At 38.2% G+C, this 24,949-nt stretch overlaps 9 protein-coding genes across 10 annotated transcripts in view; 4 read left to right on the top strand and 5 right to left on the bottom strand.

Moving 5' to 3' along the window:
- The window catches only part of LOC129795035 (probable asparagine--tRNA ligase, mitochondrial), a 1,173,171-nt gene that overhangs the window by 567,905 nt on the left and 580,317 nt on the right, over positions 1-24,949 (bottom strand). The window lies entirely within an intron of this gene.
- The window catches only part of LOC129794972 (mucin-2-like), an 826,140-nt gene that overhangs the window by 432,847 nt on the left and 368,344 nt on the right, over positions 1-24,949 (top strand). The gene's annotated exons all lie outside the window — the stretch shown is intronic.
- Positions 1-24,949, bottom strand: part of LOC129795002 (sodium-dependent nutrient amino acid transporter 1-like) — an 899,230-nt gene that overhangs the window by 567,905 nt on the left and 306,376 nt on the right. The window lies entirely within an intron of this gene.
- LOC129795265 (pro-resilin-like) lies at positions 4,470-16,007 on the top strand. Its single transcript, XM_055836349.1, has 6 exons — positions 4,470-4,475; positions 6,525-7,088; positions 8,017-8,255; positions 8,637-8,697; positions 15,179-15,864; positions 15,926-16,007. Exons 1-6 carry the CDS (start codon positions 4,470-4,472, stop codon positions 16,005-16,007), a joined length of 1,638 nt encoding a protein of 545 aa, XP_055692324.1.
- Positions 8,618-12,423, bottom strand: LOC129795039 (uncharacterized). Of its 2 annotated transcripts, none has more exons than XM_055836055.1 (2): positions 10,318-12,423; positions 8,618-10,248 (listed from the first exon to the last, which is right to left on the bottom strand). In XM_055836055.1, the coding sequence occupies exon 1, from the start codon at positions 11,674-11,676 to the stop codon at positions 10,321-10,323; it is 1,356 nt and encodes a 451-aa protein (XP_055692030.1). In that variant the 5' UTR covers positions 11,677-12,423; the 3' UTR covers positions 8,618-10,248; positions 10,318-10,320. The 2 variants fall into 2 exon arrangements, with proteins under 2 accessions (XP_055692030.1, XP_055692029.1); XM_055836054.1 differs by having other exon boundaries at positions 8,618-11,682; positions 11,766-12,423.
- On the bottom strand, positions 17,666-18,928 carry LOC129795060 (abasic site processing protein HMCES). The gene is made up of 2 exons (XM_055836089.1): positions 18,820-18,928; positions 17,666-18,734 (listed from the first exon to the last, which is right to left on the bottom strand). Exons 1-2 carry the CDS (start codon positions 18,837-18,839, stop codon positions 17,765-17,767), a joined length of 990 nt encoding a protein of 329 aa, XP_055692064.1. The 5' UTR covers positions 18,840-18,928; the 3' UTR covers positions 17,666-17,764.
- LOC129795094 (proteasome subunit beta type-3) lies at positions 19,031-19,824 on the top strand. The gene has a single exon (XM_055836130.1). The coding sequence runs from the start codon at positions 19,139-19,141 to the stop codon at positions 19,754-19,756; it is 618 nt and encodes a 205-aa protein (XP_055692105.1). The 5' UTR covers positions 19,031-19,138; the 3' UTR covers positions 19,757-19,824.
- Positions 19,887-23,160, top strand: LOC129795044 (uncharacterized). Its single transcript, XM_055836061.1, has 4 exons — positions 19,887-19,975; positions 20,061-20,409; positions 20,469-21,264; positions 22,845-23,160. The coding sequence occupies exons 2-4, from the start codon at positions 20,062-20,064 to the stop codon at positions 22,922-22,924; spliced, it is 1,224 nt and encodes a 407-aa protein (XP_055692036.1). The 5' UTR covers positions 19,887-19,975; position 20,061; the 3' UTR covers positions 22,925-23,160.
- On the bottom strand, positions 23,036-24,368 carry LOC129795070 (hydroxyacylglutathione hydrolase, mitochondrial). The gene is made up of 3 exons (XM_055836102.1): positions 24,209-24,368; positions 23,928-24,146; positions 23,036-23,854 (listed from the first exon to the last, which is right to left on the bottom strand). Exons 1-3 carry the CDS (start codon positions 24,276-24,278, stop codon positions 23,235-23,237), a joined length of 909 nt encoding a protein of 302 aa, XP_055692077.1. The 5' UTR covers positions 24,279-24,368; the 3' UTR covers positions 23,036-23,234.

The following is a 24,949-nucleotide window of genomic DNA, read 5'->3' as shown; positions in this document are numbered from 1 at the left end:
TTTAAGTTTTAACACTTGGAGGATCGAGGTTTCTAACCTCAAAAGTTTGACCTTCAACGATATTCTAGTAATGGAACTTCCCTACACACAGATGTAAAAATTATCACAATATTTTTAGGATATTTTATTCTGTGACGATTTAAAAAATGTCAGATTGACCACTTTGGCCAGCAAAATCCTCCAAGGATTAAATACATACATGAAACATTCGCGTTGATGTTTCATCATTGATTTTTGAGAAAGTATTTAAAAAAAAAATAGGTTTATCTCACTGTGGTTTAGTCAAAAATAATGTTTGAGTGTCTAAATACTCCAAAAGTTCAGGAAATCGTAACTATTTTTTTTAAGTTATAATACAAATTAATTTTAGACTAAAAATTAGATGAACAAAGTTCGAAAACTTTAAAAATATGTGAAACGTAAGAAAAATCATAAAAAATAGGAAATAAATGTTTAAGATAAGAAAATAAATATCAAACGAAAAGAAAAAATTGTCAAACGTAAGATATGAAGTGTCAAACGTTAAAAACACATTTTAAACGTTAGAATTGCAGAAATAAATTTTCCAATGTTGCGAATTTAGTTAAACAATCGTAAGATTATTCTACAAAATAATTTATTTCACTACTTTAAATGTAAACTTAAAAATTATGCCATCCATGAGGGCAAAAGAAGATAAATCTTTTTTTTTATGAATTCCATCTTTCCAAATAGCTTCCTGAAATAATGTCTTTTTTTTTCTACTCACAATCAGTTTTGATGACTTTTCCGTACATCTTCCCACAAACTTTTCCACGGGTAGTCATAAAAGAGACTTCAATGCACTTTGTTGCAGATGAATTGTTGAAAGGTAAAGAATTCACATTTTGAGACACAAAGTAAATGCAATGTGATCTCTCTGTATGAACGCAATATCGCATCATGGCAGAAAGATCATTTATCCGCATTGAGTGCATGAAGAAGGATCCTTTTGAAAATGGTGCAACAGAGTCTTGTTATGTATGTCAACACGCCGTGGAATCTTCCCCTGAGGCGGCAAAAATTCTCACGCATTAAGATATTCTGCAAAGTGGCAAAAGAAGTGGCATCTTGAGCATTTGGCGCGCCTCCCTCCGCGCAGGAGCTTCTTTCTCTCCATGCCCACGTTTTGGGACACGTGGGGGTAAATCTCATTAAGATCCCCATTTAAGTATGTAGCTGCAATGATCCATTTACTTGCTGTCTTAGCAGCACTAAAAGCATCATATTGGCCTGGTTGTGGTGTCATTAGCATGATGTAAGGGGCTGCGCACAACGCATCGAACACTTAATCACATACCTCAGCCACACACACGAAAAATCACTAAACAATATTGACGCTGTTATGCTGGAAAATTGAATTACATCAGAATAATAATTAGTTGGTGTTCCACTTCGTGGCCAACACCAAGTATTGTAATCGTCGGAAAAACCGACCACCTCAGATCGGGCTCAAACTTGGTATGAACACGTTTCAGACATCCTACATTACGAAAATGGTGGTGGAAAATTTTTGATCCGGCCGGCCTGCCGGCCGGGTTTCCGGCCGGCCTGCCGGTGGTCCAGACTTTGCCTTATATCTCGAGAACGGTAACCGATAGAGACTTCGGGTTTGAAGTTTTCTATAGAAATGTGGGTGTAAAATTTCATTTTTTTGCATTTTCAAAATCCAAGATGGCCGCCATCCGCCATTTTGAACTACCATCAACCACTTCCCTTACAGCTAGGAGTCTGAAATTTTAGTATGTTGTAGAGCTCAGTGAGACGTTTTCATCGATAATTCATACTTGAAAATCGGTCAAGCGGTTTAGCAAATATGGCGGTCTAAAGCAAAAAGAGTTTTTTCGATATATCTCGAGAACGGCTTGACCGATTTTGACCATCTTGGTATCAAATGAAAGGTATTGCGAAGCCCTGCAACTGTCTAGAACATTTCAAGTTGCAAAAACATCCGCAAGAGGCGCTAAATTCAAAAATAAAAATTGCCTAACTTTAAAGGGCAATATCTCGGAATCCCCATTAGGCAAATCTTTTAAATTTTGATATGTTGTAGCCTGACTCAATATCTTTCACCAGTCCGAAAATGAAGAAATTCTATGTCGCCGTTTAGAAGATATGGCCATTTGAAAAATTCTTGAATTTGAAAAGTTCTAAGAGTCATATCTCCTGCACTGCTTGACCGATTTTGCTCAACTTAGTATCAAATTAAAGGTTTTGCAATTCTCTACAACTTTCTAGAACATCAGAACCCTCTAAAACCACTTCTTCGAGACAAAAAATGCCAAAAACTGTTTTAGTAAAACAAAAAGACGCCATTTTGTGTTCTGGAGGTGACCTTGAAAATTATTCAAATTTATGTCAATTTATAGCCTGTTTTAATACCTTTCCAAAACTAGTCAAGAAATTTCTGTAGGTCTTATAGAACCAGAGATATGACCATTTTTATCCATCAAATTGCCGAATTTTACAAAAAAAAATCAAATTTGTCTACTAATTTTGCCCACAAATCGCATTACAACGCATAAACAAACTTCTACACGTTGTGGGACACCAACTCTTATAACTGGACGCGTTATGATTGACTTTCCATTTGGGATCCTCACACCGCAAATTCCTAATCTTTTGATTCCAATTAATCTAACACCTGTACCGTCTATGTGGCTGACTTTGCTATTTTTTCTAATAATAAATAAAAGAAGGGAATGATAAGAGGAATTTCCGTAGGATGGAACTCTTTTGGATAAGAGGAATAACTTTTGATTTAATTTACCCTTGATTTGATAGCCAAATAAGGAGTTTATTCATTTTCATGCTCGTACAATTTGCTGATATAGCCTAAAGTACAAAAAGAAAATGTTGAGGATCATGAAGCATTGAAGAAAGATCAAAATTTCAATTTAAGTTACCTAACAAAGCATAATTAAATATTTTTCCCCCTAAATACACAAACTCCTCCCTTATTTTAACTTACAGGAAGCATATGCATTAATGCTTTATGTGCTATATTAAGGCATTTGAAGTTTTAATCAACAACTGATTAAAACTTTAATTGCCTTAATTTAGCACATAAAGCATTAATGCATTTGTTCCCTGTAAGTTACAATAAGGGAGGAGTTTGTGTATTCAGAAGGTAAAATCTTTAATTATGCTTTGTTAGGTAACCTAAATTGAAAATCTCATCTTTCTGCAATACTTCATGATCCTCGAAAATATATGGCTCATTATTCATAAAAACGATTCAAATATTTAAGTAAATACCGAATTAAAATATTCACATAAAACATATGCTTCTAGCACTTTTCCATTCATAGTTTTTTTTATTTGAAAATATGGAAATGCGTAAAGAGAATCATCGCTGATCGAACAATTAATGCAATTTTATTGAGTGACAGAAGCTCCACGCAAAATCCTTTATGATCTCTTCAAATCCAATTTCAATGCACATCATGTGATCTCTGAGTGATCTTGAGCTATCTCACCGTGAATGTAGGTAGGTATGTAAAAATTTTTCGAGAGCACTACAAGTTGCAAATCACTACACAGAGTGATGATGATGAAAAAAAATGATCAGATGATCGCATAGATCTCGCGATTTCATAATAAAATGATTTGATGTTTGAAAAAAAAACGGTTAAATTCTGGTGCAATTGTAATGCGATAGTCGCGAGTGATGTAGGTGGAAAAATTCCTTATTTCTCCGCAACATTGCCCCATATTGATTATTCGTGATCATCATAAATAAATGACGGATACCTTGCGCGCATATTTCACCCGCGAGATGATCTACAATGAGCTCTCAAGTGGCCCATACACATTGTCTCTACATGTGCGGGGACTATTGTGAAATTGTAGCAATTGCGTTGTTGCATAGCCCAGGAGGAACCATCACTTTTCTTACCACCCAAATTGCCTGTAAAGTTTTCCTTCGACTTTGCCATGAAAGAATGAAATGAGATGAAGAAAAAAATCCTACAAGGTACTATTCTGCCTATATGTGTAGCATCTCTCTTTCACTTCTTCGCCGTGGTGTTGAATCTCTTCTGCGAGAGAGCCAAACTTGGGCTTTTTTGCCATTTGCTTGAGAGTTTGTCTCATTCTGACCAATGAGTTAGTACCCAGCGCAATGGTGGCAACATTCACTCTCTTTTGCCAAAGCACTTTTCCGTCCTACCACGGCGAAGAAGAGCCAAACGCTCAACCACCTTTTTTATGAATGAGATCGCCAAGATTCACGCGGCAGATATATAAATACGGGAGGCTGGAACCTAAGCAAATCATAATACGATCGACCACCAAACAGTTCAAAGCTTTTCTGGATTTTTATTCACATCTCAAAAAATATTTTCTCTAAAAAAATAATATTTTGAGAGTGATCCTCCGCTGAAGTTTTAATCTTTAAGTGTGTTCTGTGTTTGTGATCAAGTGTAATTCCTTTTCTAATCTCATTTACCATGAAGGTACGATGATCTCTTTTGATCTTTTCAATAATTTGCAATAATATTTGTTAAAAAAATTCAAATTACTCAATTTTCCCGCTAAAATTACCTACAAATCTCCCTTCATTAAACTCTGTGTGATCGCGGGGGCGTAGTGAGAGTGCTAAAAAAATATTAAGCGCGGAAATTGCAATGTAAAATACAATTTACAGCACATGAGAATCATTGTTTTAACACACACAAAAAATAAATAAGAAGAATTTTCCCTTTCAATTGCCGATCTTCCAACGCACAATAAACATGTCAATCACCTGTGGATCATCGCACACAGTCGCGGGAATCGTTAAAAGTGGTTTTAGTGCACCTCTTTGTGCCCCAATGTGAGTGATCACGCACTTTTGGAGGTCTTTGCCTCTCTAAATGGACTCGTTGATCACGGTGCACGATCGCCCCGGAAAATGTCCACAGAGGCTAATAATTAGCATAACTCACGGAATAAATGGATCTCTCACAATAATTAGTTTAGATCTCACTCGATCGTTTCAATTTGCTGATTTTGGATTGCAAAAAATTGTTAAAAATGTAGATCTTTACAAAAAAAAATTCTAGAGAATCACAGCTAAATCGAGTTTATTCGGTTAAAGGAACTTCTTGAGCTAAATTCTTGAGAATATCGATCCAGAACCTCGCAGAATCATTTTACTTTGCTAATTTTGAATGCAAAAAATCGGGAAAGTAATAATTTTTTCACAAAAAACAAATTTATAAAATCGAATTTATTCGGTTAAAACAAGAATTTTAGAATTTCTTGGGCGAATTTGTAAGAATAACGTTTTTAGATTTTTTTTTAAGTTAGAATTGATGATTTTCCCTCAATGCCTAAAGATACTAAACACCCTTTTAAAATATTTAAATTTCACACAATCGATTTAATTTAAGAAAAGAAATTCACAAGAATAGAATTTATTCTGTTAAAAGAAGAATTTCAGATCTTTTCTGGGGAAAGTTCATGAATTTCCAGGAGATTCATAAAATATTCGAACAAAAATAACTTTTTAAAAATCTGAAATATTTTTTTTTAGTTATCAGCTTGTTAAAAAAAGTTAACAGAGGGAGCTCTGTGTTTTAAGGACTATTATTCTTTAAAGAATAATTATAAATATTCTATTTGTCGTTATTATTGTCCAAAAATAAAAATCATTTTTGTATTTTCAATCAAACCAAAAATTGTTTGAAATTTAATTTTCTTAGAAATTTTTCATTAAAATTTTGGGAATTTTTATTACAAGCGAATAGTTTGAAACGAATAATTACGCAGTAGAATCATTAGTTGAGAATTGTTGGATCCTTTCCCGATAATTGTTCGCTCCGAAAATTTGTCAATAATATTTGCTAGACTCTTTCAATATTCTCAATAGTTTCAATATTAATTCGCTACCTATTATTCATTTTATACGAATAATACTAAGAATATTCGGAATATTTCTTCAATTTTAATTTTTTTAGATTATACCAAAAAAAAATCTTAAATCTTGAAATCACATCAATTTCTCAGAATACTAAATTTAGAAGAAATATTCGCATTTCCGTACCCTTAATAGCCCATTTGTTTGCCTCTTGAGAAATTTAAGGAGGTGAAAAAGAGAATTCTGCTGTGACACTATTTAATTCCCTAATTGTGTGCGATTTCTTAATTCCCTCCACCTTGGATTGGATCTTCCCCGCACATCCCACTTGCGGTGTGATGTTAGTAAATTCTAATTTACACCGTGAGACCCTCATGAGGCGGGATTACACATTTAAATGAATCAGATTGTGTGATTACGGGTAATTGTTGACATTTTACGTAATGAAATGCTTGGAAAAAGAAGTCTCAGCTCACAGAAAAATCTCCCACCTGTATATTGCCCGATGTCATCCGTCGTTATGTTGAGATGAGGGAGAAGCAAATGCTACTGCTGAAATTTGTCACACAAACTGGGATGAGGAGTGATGCGTCGCTTTATTGCTCTTCCCACGCAATGAATTCACTTTTAAATGGATGCGCGCTTGATTTTTTTTGTATTGTAGATCTTTGCAATTGTGTGCACTCTCTCGTGCCTGGCGTTGGTGTGTGCTGAACCACCTGTTCACGGCCACAATGGGCACAGTAGCAATGGCTACCCATCCAGTACTGCCCTCCAGACACCCAATAACAACTACTTGCCCCCATCAACGTCCTACGGGGTGCCATCAAACACCAACAACCACTACCAACCACGTCCCAGCAGCACCTATGGCGCACCATCAAACGGACACGGAAGCAACGGACACGGTAGCAACGGGCACGGCAGCAACGGACATGGCAGCAATGGACACTACCACACGAGCCAGTCATCCTTCCAGGCCCCCAGTCAGCAGTATGGAGCCCCAAGCCAACAATACGGTGCCCCCAGTCAGCAATATGGTGCCCCCAGTCAGCAGTATGGCGCCCCCAGTCAGCAGTACGGAGCCCCTGCCATTACAGGTGCCACCTTCAAACCAAGCTCCCAATATGGCGCCCCAAGCCAGGGACACAGCAATGGCAATGGATACCAAAATGGCTACAGCAATGGCGGCAGCAACGGATACGGCAACGGAGGTTACGAATACAATGTAAGTCAACCATTTTCTCTTACTTCTACCATCTTTCGGCTTTATTTTCCATCTTAAAGTTACTCCGAGTCAGGAAATAGTTTAAAAGTTGGTCGTCAGTTAGTCAGGAAAGAAAGAAGCTTTTTAAATGGGAGGAAAATTGTTTTATTTCTTTTTAATTCATTTTTGAATGACATTTGGGAGAATATTGGCTCCTTCTTCAGGTCTTAAAATACACTTTAAACAAGAAAATAGATTTTGTTTTCGTTTCTGCAATCTTTCTAGTATTCTCGCATCTAATATTTTTAAAGAGATTTCCTAAAGCTGTGAGACATAGCTTTTCTTTTAGGAATATTATATTACATAGAATTCTTTAAATTATTATTCAAGTTTAAAAAAAAAATCATTCATTAACTAAAAATTGAATTTTATAAGAATTAAAACGTCAAACTGAAAAAGATACGTCAAACATTTTACAATAAACGTCAAAAGTATGAGAAGAAACGTCAAACGTTAGAAAAGAAACGTTCAAAAGTTACAAAATAAATCATTTAACGTTTGAAATTAAACATTTAAGACTTGAAGAAACGTCAAAAATTGAACGGATTCTAGAAATTAAATGTCAAACGTTTTAAAAAAACAACACACTAGGAGAAGTAAGTCAAACGCATGAAACTATACTGTGGTACCCCTAGAGGCCCCAAGGGTGAGTTTAGTCAATTAAAACACTTATTTATTCAGACAGTTCACTCTGCCTCTTTATTCTGCACTCTTGCTTTTTTTTAATCCCTAATTTCCACATTTATTACGTAATCTATTTATCAAAATAAAATTGAAAGTTGCAAGAAAATCGTGAGAAAGTTAGAAAACGGTCGTCAGAAGATCGCGATGGAGTTGTAACCAACTAACTGACTCTTAACCTAAAAATTCTTCTTGTTTAACTTTCCAGGAGCCAGCCAAGTACTCTTTCGAGTACCAGGTTTTGGATTATCCATCTGGAAATGATTTCGGTCATATGGAGTCTCGCGATGGCGATAGGGCTGTCGGTCGCTACTACGTCCTCCTTCCCGACGGTAGGAAACAAATTGTGACGTACGAGGCTGATGAGAAGGGATACCGACCAACCATCACGTACGAGGACACCGGTAATGGTGCCAATGGAGGTGGAAACTACGCTGCCAGCAACGGGTACAACAACAACGGCCAATTCCATGGCTATTAAGGAAAGAAAAAACCATTGAGCTTAAGTCTTTCAAAGCCTCCGCGACATCATCGTATTTATAGCAATTTAACCCCAATTCCGCTCATAAATCCATTTATTCTCTTGGCCAGTCTCACCACTTTTCTGTCTCTTCAGCTGCTGTACCTCTCTTACCCTTATTGCAATGGGTTTCAAGGAGTTTGCGCAGCTGAAGAATTAATTTAAGGTGTCTATTTTTCTTAATTAAATAATTATTCTATTTTTTAAAGTATTTAATACAAAGTAATATTTTTTGATGAAATGTTGACAATTTAATGCTATGACAATGGAAAAACGTGTAAGATCCCTCTTACATTCCAAGCGGCAAGGACGTGTCGACGCACCTCCTGTCGCAGTCACTGCCATCACAACACTGACTGTCCCGACAAGGTTGGCGATCGATGTCCCGTTAATCCGCTCATGCCTTACTGTTAATCTTACATTCGGCCACTCCTGACTTCAGGAGCTGCCCTCAGCGACCTTGACGTCATTCGTCACGTTAGATTATCGCTCTACATTCGCTCTAATTGCCTCCCTGAACTTCTCTTGCTTCGTACAATTTCTGACTCACTTTGATCTTTCCTGCTCGTCTTATCTTCCTCTATTCTCATGAATTCTGTTCTTGTACTAATCCTCTTGCCCTCTTCTGACTGCGCTCTAACTCTCATTCTTCGCCCTTAACCGGATTTTCTATTCAACCTGTCTTCTGAATAATTACTCCGTTTTATCTGATCGTCGTTGCTCCTGCATCATATAACTCGACCTACTCTCAGTACTCTAACCAATACTGACTACTTCTAATCCGTTCCGTTTATTGATACCTGTCTCAATGCCGTTTCTCAACCCCTCGGCCACTCCTGACATAAGATGCTATGTTGCTATGACGCTCATTCCTAGATTCTGCTTCAACTGACTCTCAATCTTCTCTTATTTCTCTCTTCATCGGCTTCGACTTACTCTGGACACGTCTTGAACTAAACCAAGGGTGTTCCAGAGTGGCTCTCATTCACATACTTCACTGCGACTAACTCTCAATCTTCCTTGTTCTCTCTTCATTGATTTCGACTTCTTCTGCACACGTCTTGAACTTAACCAAGGGTGTTCCAGATTGCCGCTCATCAGGCTCTGCTTCAATCAACTCTCAATCTTCTCTCTTCATTGCCTTCTACTTCATCTGGACACGTCTTGAACTTAACCAAGGGTGTTTCAGATTGACGCTCATCAGGCTCTGCTTCAACCAACTCTCAATCTTCTTTCTTCCTTGCCTTCTACTTCATCTGGACACGTCTTGAACTGAACCAAGGGTGTTCCAGCATGAAGCTTTCTCGCAATATCTACTTCAACCAACTCTCATTTTCTTTTGCTTCTCTCTTCCTTGCCTTCTACTTCATCTGGACACGTCTTGAACTGAACCAAGGGTGTTCCAGCATGAAGCTTTCTCGCAATCTCTGCTTCAACCAACTCTCATTTCTTTTGCTTCTCTCTTATTGACTTCGACTTCTTCTGGACCCGTCTTGAAATTAACCAAGGGTGTTCCAGCATGAAGCTTTCTCGCAATCTCTACTTTGCCTAACTCTAATTTTCCCTCGCTTGCATTTCTCTAGTGACTTCAACTTTCTGGACACGTCTCGGACTCAACCAAGGGTGTTTCAGCATGAAGTTCCCTATTCTTCCCTTCTTCATTCAACTCAATTTTTTTTTTATTACTTCCTTCTTCGCTTGACTTAAACATTCAACGTCCCTATGCGAACCCCCATTCTAAGACTTCCCTACAATTCTCAGATAAAAAAACTTACTTTCAGATTCTTTACAACAATCCTGCTTTGTCATTCACCTGTGTCAACATATCAGTTTTGTACTCACCCTATAGAACCTCTGATACACTCCCTTATTATGTTCACCCATTTCCTGAGTTAAACACTAAATATTCCCTCTCACTTCCTGTAATAGAAAAAAAATTGTTTTCTCTCCACCAATCTATTTGCACGTTGCTTAATTTATTTTTCTAACAATTCAAATTGTCTTCTCGTTTGCATCCTTCCGGACATCCTCTATCTGCAACGTTTTGCCTTGCCTGACGACTCGTATGTCTTCCTTTCCCAAAATATCAAGGCCGACAATCACTGGGATGTCTTGAGCTTCATCTGGAACGACATGGACGGTTGTTTGCCTTCGCACCTCGTCAATCGTAACCCATACTTCCGTTTGCCCCACGGTCTGGCATTGTCCTGCGAATCCTCTCAGCGTTGTCGTTCTCGATTTAATCTCCACCCCCAGAGCTTCTACATCAGATTTCCTCATTGTGGTGCAATCGCTCCCTTGATCAATGTAAGCCCAGAGCTTTTTCTCGTTAATTTTCACCTCCTTGTAGTTCGGATTTTCTTTTTCCTCAACTTCAATTATTCTCATGTTACCCTTATGGATCATCTTTGAGTCTGTCTCATTTTTGCCACAGAATCTTGCTATGTGACCTTTCTCGTTGCATTTGAAGCACGTGATTTCTGCCTTCATGTCTCGTTGTTTGTTTTCTCTTTCATGGCATTCTCTGGCTGTCTGACCAACTTTCCCGCAATTGTAGCAAGATACTTTCTGCACCTGATTCCCATCCTGGCTCTCTTGTTCAGGCCGTGCATCGTTTTTTCCTCCCTTTTCTTTCCCCCCTGATTCGCCAATTCCGTGTTTTCTCATGGCTCTACGAATATCCTCAGCATCTTTGATTTTCTGGAGCAATTCCTGTGGGGAGTCGTAGTTAGCTCCGGCCACCATACCGATCAATTTCTCATCTCCCAGTCCTGCTATAATGTACTTTGCGATCGTCGCATCATCCAGCTTTATCTTTTTCCCTTTCTGTCTCATTTCAAAGAAGTACTCGGTTACGGTTTCATCTCGCTTTCTCTTTCTCCCTTGAATCTCTTCAATTATCCTCCCTACATTAATCTTCTCCGGAAAAGCTTTCATCAGTTCCCGCTTGAATTCATCCCACGTTTTCGTCTTTGTGGTTGAATGCCACTTCTTTGCGGCTCCTTTGAGCCGAATTGACGCATACAGCAGAACTTGTTGATCGGTCCATTCGTAGATCTCCCGCATGGATTCTAGATTCTCAATCCACTCTTCTGTGGTTGTCTCATCTTCCCCAGGTCGGGACGCCGGGATCAAATCTTTAATTTCCCCACCAGCCAGCCGGAATGTTCCCACTTCCCTTGAACTTGATGAAGATGTACTCCGTTTGAGCGCTTCATTCTCCTTTTCCAATTCACGGATCTTTTGCCTGTAGTGTTTAATCACTTCTCCCTGTTCATCTCCTCCCATTGCTTCTTCATCGTACTCCCGGAGCTCTCTTTCCTCCAAATCGATTCCTCTTTCATCCATTCTAACCTAAAATTTCCATTTCAATTTATCTCCCAAATTCCTCGAATAATTCGGATGAATTTTTTAATTTTTTTTTCCTGTGTACTTACTTTCCTCTCTGATTTAACTTTACTTCCTTTGTAATTCTCACCTTTTACTGCTATTTTAGTTAATCACTCGCGTTCCGCTTTTGTTTTCTTTCATGTATTCCACAATAACAACAATCATTTGACATTTCACTCTGCGATACCGACTCATCCCGAACCCACCCGAGTGAATTCGCGCAATTCCCGTTTCCCGATACCACCTCTCGAATCATTCTTCATGGCATGCATTCTCAAGATAATTCTTTAATTTATTTTCCTCTTAGCTATCTATTTTTTATTTTAAATCTTTTGACACCACATTTTCCTTTCATCTCTAGTAAATATAAAACCCACCGCTTAATTGCCGATAAACAAAAAATCTCATTCCTTTTTACCATTTTCCCGTTTCCCGCTCCTACTTTCCGCTCTTTGCGCCATTTTATTCATTCCGCGCTTTTCTCTTTATTTTCTAATCGCCTACCTTATCCTTATGGCTGCATCATCTTTGAACTCCTTCCACTTCCTTCTGCAGCAGAGTCGCATCCCACTTCTGAAATGTAAGATCCCTCTTACATTCCAAGCGGCAAGGACGTGTCGACGCACCTCCTGTCGCAGTCACTGCCATCACAACACTGACTGTCCCGACAAGGTTGGCGATCGATGTCCCGTTAATCCGCTCATGCCTTACTGTTAATCTTACAAACGATTTTGCAAACAATATCACCTTTAGCTACAAGATCATTTAAGAGAATGGGGATGACATTAAGGTGAAATACTCACAGATGAAACGGATATGGCCCACCACTCTGTCGCATTAAAGGGATTTTATTGTTAATTTTTGAAGGAAAAATATTCAAAAATTAATTCAAAAAATGAAATTCCTTTAATTCGTCCATCGAGTTGGATGGTCTCTATCCATTTTGTTGCAATTTAAATGATATTAAAATTTGAATTTAAAGAAAAAACGTTAAATAAACGTTAGAAACATTTATAGATGATATTGTAATTCATTGTACATTTTTTTCACTTTATTCTTAAACGAACAAAAAACGCATTTAATGTACATATATATTTAGCAAAAGAGCATTATAGAAAAAAAATGAAGAAAAAAATATGAGTGTGCTGACACTCCACAAGAAAACTGCCATAATTTTCGAGAGGAATCATTAATTAAGGTGATGAAGGAACAAAAAGAAAAAAAATGGACATGATCATCGAATTTTTGTTTATCTAAGAGCTCTCTCGCATAACAAACTCTCGTATGTAATGTTGTATAATTTTTTTTGTACTTCTATGTATTTAAAAGAATAAAAATAAAGATTTATTGTGCATTTTGCAAATGAAAAGCATATCAACGCCTCTTTTTTTGCAACATTCAAACATTCCAACGGCAGCAAAAACTCTCTGCAATTTAGCTACTTCATCTTTGGATCATGAAATTCGCGAAAAAAAGATCGCGAGCCACGGTGGCGTCTTCAGCATGAATCACTGAGAGGAGTTTGATGTAAAAAAAAATGTCGTAGTGTGAACTGAATTCCAATTTTAACACAACTCGCGTGAATGCGGTTCAACAAAAGAATCACTGCTGGTGATTACATCACAAAAGCATGTTTCAGGCCAATGTCAAAGACCTATTAATGCATGGGGACGCCAAAAAGCGCACATGAACTGCCTCAATAATTTCTTTAGAGCCAATCTTCCTTCTCAAGAAAAAAATGCAACAAAAAAGATTTTAATTTGAATGCATTAGATGCATTTTCAATTTGAATGATGGCACTTTGGCAGCCAAAAGACATGGTCGGTGGTAAATTTAAATGATATCAAAGGTGGAGGCGGCCTATGTACGCCAAAAGACTAATAAATCCATTAGAAAGACTGATTTGTTTAATTAGCAAATGGTGATGGTATTTTAGTAAATATTACAATTTAAGATTTGTAACCCTTTCGTGACAGATTTGATTTATTGCAAGTTTACGTACAAAGTTTATTACTAAATGTCATCAAATCAGTCTAAACACCTTTAAAAAAATCAGACAGTTCCGGTGTTCCTACAAAAAGTCATAAGAAAATATTTCCAAACTAAATACACGTTGAAAACCTCTAAAAAAGAGTCTTTTAAGATGCTAAAAATCTTAAGAGATAGAAAAGAGACAAACGTTTGAAAAAAATGTCAAACATAATGTCAAGAATTATTAAAGAATCTTTAAATGACAGAAAAAAACCAAAAAGTAAAAAAATTAAATGTTATAAAAAACGATGACGGTTTAAAAAAAAACATTCCACAAAAATTGGAAAAAAACGTTACATGTTTAAAAAAGAATTGTCAAAACGTTCGATAAAAAATCTAACGTTAGAAAATCTACAAAAGGAATGTCAAGCGTTAGAAAAAAACATCATAAAGTGTAAAATGTTGGAAAAGAAAAACATCAATTGTAAGAAAAGTGTTCTCAAATGTTAAAAAGTATCATCAAAAGTTAGAATAGAAACATGAAGTATTAGAAAAGAAATGTCAAAAGAAAAATAAAAGTGTTAAAATGTTTTGATGATTCTCTTTTAGTTATAAAGACGTTGTAAATATATTAAAAAAGATCTTGATATTTCTTTGCAAGCATTTGGCATTACTGTCAATGTTAATTTTTAACATTTGACAATTATTATTTTCCTAACGTTTGACGTTTCGTTTCTACTCACTTTTTAAATGATTAAAAGTTGAATTTTACTGTTGTTGTTTTTTTTTTGATTATTTTGAGAGAAACAAACGCCATTTTGTTTTTTCTTGTTAGAATTAAAAACAGACGTCATAGAGCACTGATCAGAAATTTTTACTAAAAATAATCCTAATAATTTAGGCTGTAGGTAAAACTCAAACTGACTAAAAAGAAAGAAAAGAGCTGCAAATTTTACATGAAAATGACGAAAATTAAGTAAATATTAAGTTGTAATAGTAAAATGTGCCTGAAACTATTACTAGAAGTTTAATTCAAGGCCTTAAGGCAAGTCTTTCAAACCTAAACCTCTTTTATTATTTTTCCAGTGACCCAGAAGTTTGGCAAAATGTCTATCAATGAAAGTGATATCATCTTTTTACATGATTTTAATGCTCTCTTTGCCAGGCAAATCACAAAATTCATGTCACTGTCACAGAAACATTCATAAATTTGCAAATAAATCAAATGAAAGACAAATAGTGAGGAATTTCGGATGCACCTGGAATATCAATTTGATGCTCAATGGGCTTCTTCAGTTGATATAAAAGTTGCGGCAGTCAAGTCTATCAGCAGTAACGAAGAAGTGCTCTCAAAAGCAAGTGCAACAATTCAGTTGAACCGAACAAAAATTCTAATTTTAAATATGAAGGTATCAGAAGATCAGTGAAAGGCGTTAAAGGTGTTAAGAGTGGATGAAAATCTTAAAAAAAATGTTGTGATCTTTTGCAGCTTCTGGTGTTGTGTGCTCTTATTGGATGCGTTGTGGGTGAGGCCCCTTATGCACCATCTGGATGGAGACCACAGGGAGCTCAGTTCAATCTTCCCCGAGAATATGGAGCACCTCAGCGTCAGAACTACGAAGTGGAAGTTACTCGGGAGAACGTTGAGTACGCTGGAACTGTGACGGAAAGTGTCGAAGATGCACCAGCTGATGATGAGGATAACTTCAGAGTTCAAGGTGCTCCCACCACAAATCCTCCACGCTTCAACCCACCTAAACAGGCTCCTCCAGCTCGTCAGAGGGTTCAACAATCCGCCTTCCGTGGCCAATACACTGATCCCCAGGAGTTCGAAGTTGCACGAAACCTGCAGTTTGGCCAAGTTAGAGCCAACGTGCAGTTCGGACGTCAGCAGGCTGGACCTCAGCAGTTTGGACAACAGCCAACCGGTCCACAGCAGGAATATGGACCACCAGCTCGCGGTAACCAACCACAGCAGCAACCAGATGATGATAGTGAGGAAAACGACAACGAGGATGGAAACGGTGGTCAAACCGTTGTTGCAGTTGCTAATGCCGGAGGATCATCAGGCCAATACTACGTCCTATCTCCTGATAACAGCCTGCAACGTGTAATGTTCCTTACGAGGCAAACAGAGGAGGATCGTCGTCGCAATGGCTTCACAGCCCAACTCAGGTAATTTTTTGTTGCTCATTATGAAAGAATTCCCTCAACCCAGGATTACTATTTCCTCCAGGTACACACCAGTTCAACCGATCGTTGATCCAGTTTACGTCTACAATGAGCAAGGACAGCTGATTCGTGTGTTCAACAAGTAAATTTCCTTTTAAAAGGAGTTGAAAGGATTGGTGGAATTTAAGGAGGATGAAGTTTAAATGTCTTGTCACTTGTTACAACTTTTATGCACAATAATTAAAATGTTAAGTATTCTATTTGCTTGTTTGACATTTGATTGGAGAATGTTATATGCAACAATAAGGACAGATAGAACAGATTGGAGATGGAGACAAACCGTGAATACCACAGAGGAATTGTTTTATATACTTATTTACAGACAGTCGAATAACACTTCAGCTTATTTATTTAATTTTCAAATAATTTGAAGTCATTAACTCACCGATTTTAGGGTCCTGCTTTTTGTCAAACAAGCGATTTTTTAATTTCCCTGCAACATGTATGGGATCTTGTATATAGACTTCTGTATCATGCTGGAGGACTCGGAGAAACTCCCGAGAGGTGCGTAGAAATTTTCATACTCTTCAACAGTCTAGAATCTTCATCACTGCTAAATGCAACGATTTCTATTCCATGTTTTGCGAATTCTTCTTATATGTATTTCTATCTTTGAATTACTTATTCTGCTGTGAACACATTATCAGTTCCAAACACTGCAACACAAAAACTTGGACTGCTAGGATCAATTGGCTGAGCCATTATTATGTATACGTATTTCGCTGTCTTGTGATTTTTTGTCTTCTTTCATCATCACCGCTAACGAACAAGGAAAGCTTTGATATTTTGGCATTCTATCATGGAGTTATGTGAATTAAAAAAATAAATCGAGGGTTGGGGAATATACTATGCTAAATTCTGTGTACATTTTAACTGGGACTTAGCATAGTATATTTCCCAACCCATCGAAATAGAGTTTCTCAATTCAAATAATTTTTATTATCTCGTGACTGAATAGCACCTTTTCAACGCAGGATGTTCTAAGGGATGACGACCATCTCATCGTGATGAGAGTTCCAGCAGCTGAAAAATTCAACCCCAATGGCATGTTGAGAGTAATTATTGCCATTAGGCACAAATTGCGTCAAAACACTTCTGTGATTATCCAACCAGACCAAAAATTATGTCAGAAGTTTATCTTTAGATATAGGATGATAAAGAAGAACAATTATAAAATATTCCCGTATCTTCCTCGCTCTCAGAATCTCCTTCCAAATAGCACTGTGTCTCATCCTTTGAAATATACGATGGAAACGAAAGAATTAGAAAATTGATCTCTCACTTTTACGTCCTCAGAAACCTCGGATTATGAACTTGCAATCACATTACATTACCTACAAATTTCGTTAATTTTGGTGGAATTTCCATCTGAGCTTCTTGCCTCTGAATATCTTGAAGCTAGGGCTTTACCGGAAGCTTACTGGATCCCCTGTACAGGATATCTTTATGGATTCTTGTGTTAAAGTCTCAAACGTCACAACCACAGTATTCACAATACTTTCCGCCGAGTTATTTGGTTTCTTTTAAGCTGCCTCAGCTGGAGTTTATACACAAATTCAAGCCGCAGCCGTCGTTACACTGTGCGGCTGGGGACTCTGGTCTGTACACTGCTGTGAAAAGAGCGCGAAGAATGTGAGACTTTTCATCAGTTTGCAGACATAACCTCACATTTTCTTAGCGTTTCGCACTTCTGAATTTTTTTTTACAATTTTGTAATTTTTATCGTAGAGAATAAAAGATATAATTAATAAAACATTAAATTTTCATTTTGTACGATTAGTAAAATTACAACAACAAAAAATTGACCCGTATACTGATAATTTTATGGCTGAATTGTCATGTTTCATTCTGCAGGCTCTCCGGATGAAGATGGTTCCTCGGGATCCTCTTCTTTTACTTCCAATTTAGGTTTCTTGCTTACTTCCTCATCCTCTTCGATATCTCTGCTGGATCTTGGCTTATTGGCCTTTCCCAGCCATGACTGCATCATTTTGCTTTTGATGGGGCTGCTTTTACCCTCGGCAAGGGGTTTATTGCATTGATCTGATTTATTCCGGGAATTGTTGACGATTCTCGACACCTGATGCCAGGTGATGTTTTCTGTAGGTTTAAGGAGTTTCAGAGCATCATCCGGTTGGACTTTTTTGTAATCCAACCAAGCTGCAACCTTTTCATCCGTGTCCAGGATTGCTGGCATGCGATCGTGCATCCAGGAGAGCTTCTTATTGGATTGGAATGTGATGATGGTGTAACTGTAGAGGGTATCTCCACTTTCACTCGTCCACACATCGTAGATTCCAGCCATTCGGAGGAGTTGCACATCCTCTGGGTCCCAGGAGGTGTTATCCTCAATCTTTATGGAATCCTTCTGGGGTGTGTAGATGAAGAAGACATCCCTCTCGGAGGATTTAGCGCGTTTTGTGGTCTGCCACTCGTAGAAACCTTCGCAGATAATGACGCAGCGCTGCCCATTGAGGAAGGAGCGCTTGTACAGCCGGGATGTCATGAGGTTCTCCAGGCGGCAATTGTTGGTTGTCAAGCCGTGGGTGTTGTGCTCCCCTTTGTGCCAAAATGGAACAATTCCCCACATCATTGGCACGACTACTTGACTCCCCTCAGCAGCGGCTTCCTCCTCAAAGTGCTGTCCGGAAATCAAGACGGGGGTAATGTCAGTTGGAGCAATGTTGTAAGATGGCTTGTAAGACTTCCCGAGATTGTATTCTGATCGCCACTGGGGCTCCTCTTCCTTCCCTTTGGGGTCTTTTTGTGTTTTATATCGACATGCCCTGCACACTTCAGCCGGAGCGAGAGTTCTAACCTCACAAAAAACCAAAAAAGAGGAAATCAATAATGGAAAGGAATTTTTAAGTAAGGAAATTGAATCTTTGGAGTTCTTACAAGCAAGTTCGTCCACACATTTGTGAGAATTTTTGCTTTTTTAGGCTTTTTGAAAGAGAAATCAAAAGTTTTTGTACAACAAAAATAAACAAAAATATTTTACAACAAATTACGCAATTTACGCAAAGTTACGATCTGTCATCGAATTCCCACGAATACGAAGGCACCCGAAGCTGAAGGAAATTTGCCGACGTCAGTGTTTCATAACCTCAAAAAACTCTGCAAACAAAACAGCAAATTCATCGTGAAGATTTTCTCGGTGATTTTTGTGATTTTCCTAGTTTTCCGTGCGCGATAGAGAAAAGAAAAAAGCCTGAAAATGTCGATAATGGCATACAATGGGGGCTGCGTGGTGGCCATGAAGGGCAAAGACTGCGTAGCCATCGGAACAGATCATCGTTTTGGGATTCAAGCTCAGACCATTGATACGACCTTTGAGAAAGTCTTCGAGATCAATCCCCGGATGTTCCTGGGGCTTGTGGGCCTGCAGTCTGACATTCTCACCGTGCGCGATAAGCTGATGTACCGGAAGAATCTCTACGAGGTGCGTGAGAATCGCGTAATGACCCCCGAAAGATTCGCAGCAATGCTCTCGAGTTTCCTCTATGAGCGCCGCTTTGGGCCCTACTTCGTTGAGCCTGTGATTGCTGGGCTGGATCCCAAGACCAATAAGCCCTTTATTGCAAATATGGACCTCATAGGATGCCCCAATCAGCCCAATGACTTTGTCGTGACGGGAACGTGTGCTGAGCAACTCTATGGGATGTGTGAGACACTCTGGGAGCCCGATTTGGGGCCAACGGAACTCTTTGAGGTCATTGCGCAGTCCATGGTGAATGCCTTCGACAGGGATGCCATTTCCGGATGGGGTGCCACTGTGTACATCATTGAGAAGGACAAGATTACAACAAAAACCATTAAAACTCGCATGGATTAAGGGGGAGCTATCCACTAAATTTGCTTTATTGGAATTCTATCAATAAATTCTTTTATAAAACTTACAAATTCTCTGTTATTTCGATGATTTTATGCAATTTATGAGCATTTTAGGAACATAACCTCAAATTCACAAAATTGCAAAATAAACAATTTTTTGAGAGTTTAATTCACCGATAAAAATTGCAAATTCAGGAGGAAATTTGATCCCATCAGCACTGTAAGTTCCTCCCTGACACATAGTCAAGCAATTTCCATCATATTCCTTTTGAATTCTCCCTGAATTTCATTGATTTTCCTCATAGGATGGGTCGGGAAGGAAGGAACGGGAATGGCTACAATTCCTTTGATCAGGAAAAACTAGACCTTCCGGACGCCTTCAGTTCCCCACGATCAGGTGATGAGGTGGAAGCAGACGTGGACGACCCAGCGGATTTACTTCATTTACTCTCCAACACTGTCCGGCAGGAATATCTCAGCTACTTGGAGAAGCTTCTCTACTCCAACTATGAAACCTGGATGATTTGCCGTACCCACGACGAAGGGTTTGATCTGAATCTCGAGGATTTGCACGCCTGTGCGAAGACGTTGGAGTTGAAAGCCCTCAAATCCTCCATGATTGTCAATCTCTACCGGAAGGCGATGCTAAAAATTGTAAATTTCTGCCCTTTCTGGGTCTTTTGATGTTTCTTCTAACAAAAATCCTTTTGAAGATTTCAGAGATTCGCCAGGAGACACAGAGCAAGAAACTAAGTGGACGCCTCGTAAAATCCTACGAAAAGATTCACGGAAAGTACTGCAATGCCCAAACGCAAACAGAGGAGGAGAATTTTCTCATTGAGCGCTACTTCCGGGAATCCCTTCCGCATCCCGCAGGACCTCCGTCACCAAAGAGAAAGCGCAAGCATCCAAAGAAGCGAAAAAGCCACGGGAAGACCAAAGAGGAAGCCCATCCGGTGGTGCAGGAAGAACCACAGAGAGAAAAGGATGAAATTGAGGCGAATCTGGAGAAGCTCTTTGCATCGGAAACGGTTGAAGTGGACATCTTTGAGAATCCCGGAGATCTCGATGCGCACATCAAGCTAGTTCTGTCCGAGACAAAAACCCTGGAGCCGCTGGAGAAGTCCCCAAAATTCCCGGAAGTAGTCGAGGTGAATGCCCAGGATACTCTACGGGATAGCATGTGGCCGTGTGAGCTGCGGATGCGCCGGAAGAAGCTCTATCGCGTAATGTGTGACGTCGGGGAGTACAGCCTGCGCCGGTATGAACGCGTCAAGGCCATCTTTGGGGATCTCTTTGGTGAGGACAGTGACGACGAAGACTGCCCACCGAGTCCCTCAACGGACATGGATGCCATAACGCTGAGCAGCTGCCGGAAGCGCATTGCACCGACCATTGTGAAGCATCTCATGAAGCCCTTCAATGAGGGGCTCATTGCCAATCGGTGGCTCTTCAAGAAACTCGCCAAGAGTCTCGCGGACAGTATTGTGATTGAGAATGACTACGCAGGTAAGATTATTCCATCCTCAATCTCCTTGAAGATTCATTGTTAAAACGTTAAGAACAGGTATAATACGCGGAAATATTTTTCTACACGACGTGTAATAAATTATCAGTCCACGGCAATTTTTATGAAAGAGACAAAAAAGACATTGTTGACGTCATTCTTTACATTTTTATGGATTTTTGCAGTTTTCTCAGTTGATAATAGAAACTACTAAATCGTTTTACAAAACTTTTACAAAATTTTGGTAAAAAAAACGGAAAAAAGAAATTAAGATTTAAAAAAAAATAACAGAAATAAAAAAAATGGTCCAGCTGAGTAATTTTTTACACGTAGCATGTAAAATCTCCGAAAACCCGTCTATTAATTACACATTCCAAGAAAAAAAACAATTAAAATCGATCAAATTATTACGTTGCGTAAAAATCATTAAAACTGATTTATGCATAATACATCGCCAAAAAAACCATTAAAATCGATTTATTTATTACTCCTTACGTATAACAAGTATTAAATTTCCAAAAATCAATCTATAATATTTATTACATCTCGCGTATTAAAATACTAAAATCGATCTAATTATTACAAGTCGTGTAAAAATCCATTAAAATTGATCTATTTATTACATTACACGTAAAAAATCATTGAAATCGATCTGATGGATCTGATTATCACAGCTCGCGTAAGAAAACCTTAAATTCAGTCTATTAATTACACGTCACATGAAAAACTATTAAAATTTTAAAAATTGAAGCATTTAATATACTGTAAAAAAATATTGAAACCGATTTATTTATTACATTATGTACGCGTATAAAACAATTGAAATCTTTAAAAAACAGTTTTTTTTACAGGTCGCGTAAAAACCATTAAATACCATAAAATTGACCTTTTTATTACAAATCGCGTAAAAAACTTTTAAAATAGATGTATTTATTACAAATCGTGTAAAAAATCCACTAGAATCGATCTATTTTATTACAAGTTATGTAGAAATGTAATAAAATCGGTCTATTTATTAACTTTACCCGTAAGAAACCAATGAAATCGATTTATTTATTTACATTACGCTTAAAAAACTACTGATCTTCAAAAATCAGTCTTTTTTACACATACACATCGCGTAAAAAAATCTACTGCTATGAATCTGACTATATATTATTACACGTCGCATTAAAAGACTTTTAAAATCAACCAATTTGTTACACGTCGTATGGAAAACTATTCAAATCCTAAAACCCGATATAAGTCGCGTAACAAAACATTAAAATTTTTAATAATCGACTTCTTTATTACAGATCGTGTAAAAAATTAATTAAAATGTGTCTATTTGTTACAAGTCATGCAAAAATGCAATAAAATCGATCCATTTATTACACCACGCGTATAAAACCATTCAGATTCAACTATTTTATTACAGACTGCGTAGAAATATGAAAATTTTTCAAAATCGATCTATTTATTACAGATAGCGTAAAAAAGTATTAAAATCAGTCAAATTTCGGAAATTTTTTTTTTGAATCTCCAAATAAAATTCCTTTTTAATCCAATTTTGATAATTTAAATTTTTTTTTCTTTTTTTTAGATGATCGCTATGTGAGAGATTTTATCGATGAATACTTTGCCATACATCCCAACGTTGTCGATGTTGCTGATATTGTCTAAAAATCCCCCAAAAAACAATAAGATCTGCTGGTGCTCTCTTGAACTTTTCCTTTCTTTCCCACCTCTACGTATTTCAGTATGATTTAGAATTAAGAAAAAACGAATTTCTTATCAATTTTTTATTTTTATTTCACATTTTTGGCGCTTTTAGCCCAATTTAGAAATTGTAATATAATAAAAAATATTCATTTGTGTCCTGCACCACAAGGAATAAAGAAAAAAAAAGAATAAAACAATGAGCCTTATTCAGCGACCAAGAAACCCTTGAAATTCTCTTGAAATCTTTAAATTTCAGTACAAAATTCAAAGATTAGGCTTTGAATGAATCCTTCTCGCGCCTTAGGAAGCCCATTGTGGTGACTCCATCGGAGGCATTGGCGTGTTCCTGGACACTCTTATCGTTGACCCTCATGAAGGGATTGAAGGACTTTTCGGCTCCAATCGTGGAGGGGACTGTTGGAAGTTTAGCATCCCGACGCTCCTTTGTCCACTGAATCCTCTCCTCAACGGCCGGATTGGCGGGTTCAACGTGCTTGGCGTACTTGAGATTGGAGGCTGTGTACTCGTGCCCACAGAAGACCTTCGTCTCATCCGGCAGAGCGGAGAGTTTGTCCACAAGAGCGGCGTACATTTGTTCCGGAGTACCCTCGAAGAAGCGCCCACAGCCGGCACTGAAGAGGGTGTCTCCCGTGAAAACAGCCCCCTCGTCGTTGGATTGGACGTAGTAGCAGATGTGACCAGTTGTGTGGCACGGCGTGAAGAGGCAGCGAACACTGAGATTACCAATCTTGAAGGTATCCCCATCGCCTACCTTCTTCGTAAGCGCCCCAATGCGATCATCCCCACCGAACACCTCAAGAGGACCTTTCTGGAAGTCCTTGACGAGCTTCTCATTGCCTCCAGCATGATCCCAGTGATGGTGTGTTGTCACTTAGCAAACAACATGAACCCCTTCTTATCAGTTTGTTATGTAAGACAGAGGATGACTTTGCAAGACACTCACAGACTTTCACCAAGTTCACCTTCTCCTCCTCGACAGCTTGAAGCACCGATGGGGGATCTACGGGATCCACAATGGCAGCATCCTTTGTTGCCTTGTCCACAATGAGGTACATGTAGTTATCTTGAAGTGCCGGGAGGATCTTTACGTCCATCGTAGTGAGCTTAATGTGGTCAGGAATGCTATGAGTACCGCGAAAACCAACGTTTAGCCAAGTTTGCACTGAAAAGGAAGCAAATTAAAACTCCTGGATGTTCCGGAAAGGACCTAGGGGACTGAGTAACCTGTAAAGTAGGATTGAGTTAGCTTCTGCGTTACTCCGTTGGGAAGTTTCCTGAGGAGGAAAGAAGACATCTACGGAATTATCAGGGATTTTTACAAATTCTTTGCACTTTTGCACAGAAAAGTGAGGTTAAGTGTGTTTGTTTGCTTGTCAAACCGGCTTTCTTTCTTAGAGGTTTTTTTTTAGCAGTAATTCTTTCAAATAAACAGGATTTCTATTTTTAATCGATCTCAAACTTAAGATGAGCACAAATTGAGTTCTATTGACTTATTTTTCAATAAAAAAAGTCTTTATTGAATGTTTTTTGTATTTGGCGCCATGAATGTAGTTCCAAAAGTAACCACGGGAAGTTTTTTGGCACTGTTGGTTGAGGTGAAAGAGACGGATGCATATCAGCGCTATCCGTCTCCATCTCACATTCAGTTTTCCGCAATTTTCTCGTGTTTTCCTCCGAATTTTCTTGGGAAAATCGAGTTTTTGTCACCAGAAAGCGACGCCGCGTCGATTGGCATCAAAAATTTGAAAAGTTCGCGAAAATCCATTTCCGAGAAACGGGAGTTGTGTAAAATCCCCAACCGTCAAAATTTCCGCTGGCCCAAATTCCACACAGAGGAGCTCCCCAGGGGCTCCGGAGCACCCACAAGTGCCCCAGAAAGCCCAAAAATGCGATTTATTTCCAAAATTCGGGAGGAAAACGAGGAAATCACGAATTTTGTGGAAAAGCAAAAAATAGTTCGTTAAA

The sequence above is a fragment of the Lutzomyia longipalpis genome, chromosome 4 (assembly GCF_024334085.1).
Source record: "Lutzomyia longipalpis isolate SR_M1_2022 chromosome 4, ASM2433408v1".
In the NCBI taxonomy this organism is placed as follows: domain Eukaryota; kingdom Metazoa; phylum Arthropoda; class Insecta; order Diptera; family Psychodidae; genus Lutzomyia; species Lutzomyia longipalpis.
This window is presented reverse-complemented; position numbering and strand designations above follow the sequence as displayed.

What these genes read in the sequence shown, in the direction of transcription:
- LOC129795044 (XM_055836061.1), top strand. Translation starts at nt 20,062, where the DNA reads ATGGGTCGGGAAGGAAGGAACGGGAATGGCTACAATTCCTTTGATCAG. An exon ending in GGAAGGCGATGCTAAAAATT is followed by an intron (nt 20,410 to 20,468) that starts GTAAATTTCTGC and finishes ATCCTTTTGAAG; the next exon opens with ATTTCAGAGATTCGCCAGGA. An exon ending in GATTGAGAATGACTACGCAG is followed by an intron (nt 21,265 to 22,844) that starts GTAAGATTATTC and finishes TCTTTTTTTTAG; the next exon opens with ATGATCGCTATGTGAGAGAT.
- LOC129795039 (XM_055836055.1), bottom strand. Translation starts at nt 11,676, where the DNA reads ATGGATGAAAGAGGAATCGATTTGGAGGAAAGAGAGCTCCGGGAGTAC.
- LOC129795060 (XM_055836089.1), bottom strand. Translation starts at nt 18,839, where the DNA reads ATGTGTGGACGAACTTGCTT. An exon ending in ATGTGTGGACGAACTTGCTT is followed by an intron (nt 18,735 to 18,819) that starts GTAAGAACTCCA and finishes TTGTGAGGTTAG; the next exon opens with AACTCTCGCTCCGGCTGAAG.
- LOC129795070 (XM_055836102.1), bottom strand. Translation starts at nt 24,278, where the DNA reads ATGTCTTCTTTCCTCCTCAGGAAACTTCCCAACGGAGTAACGCAGAAG. An exon ending in AACTCAATCCTACTTTACAG is followed by an intron (nt 24,147 to 24,208) that starts GTTACTCAGTCC and finishes CTTCCTTTTCAG; the next exon opens with TGCAAACTTGGCTAAACGTT. An exon ending in GGTGAACTTGGTGAAAGTCT is followed by an intron (nt 23,855 to 23,927) that starts GTGAGTGTCTTG and finishes TTGTTTGCTAAG; the next exon opens with TGACAACACACCATCACTGG.
- LOC129795094 (XM_055836130.1), top strand. Translation starts at nt 19,139, where the DNA reads ATGTCGATAATGGCATACAATGGGGGCTGCGTGGTGGCCATGAAGGGC.
- LOC129795265 (XM_055836349.1), top strand. An exon ending in AACTACGCTGCCAGCAACGG is followed by an intron (nt 8,256 to 8,636) that starts GTACAACAACAA and finishes CCAAGCGGCAAG; the next exon opens with GACGTGTCGACGCACCTCCT. An exon ending in ACACTGACTGTCCCGACAAG is followed by an intron (nt 8,698 to 15,178) that starts GTTGGCGATCGA and finishes GATCTTTTGCAG; the next exon opens with CTTCTGGTGTTGTGTGCTCT.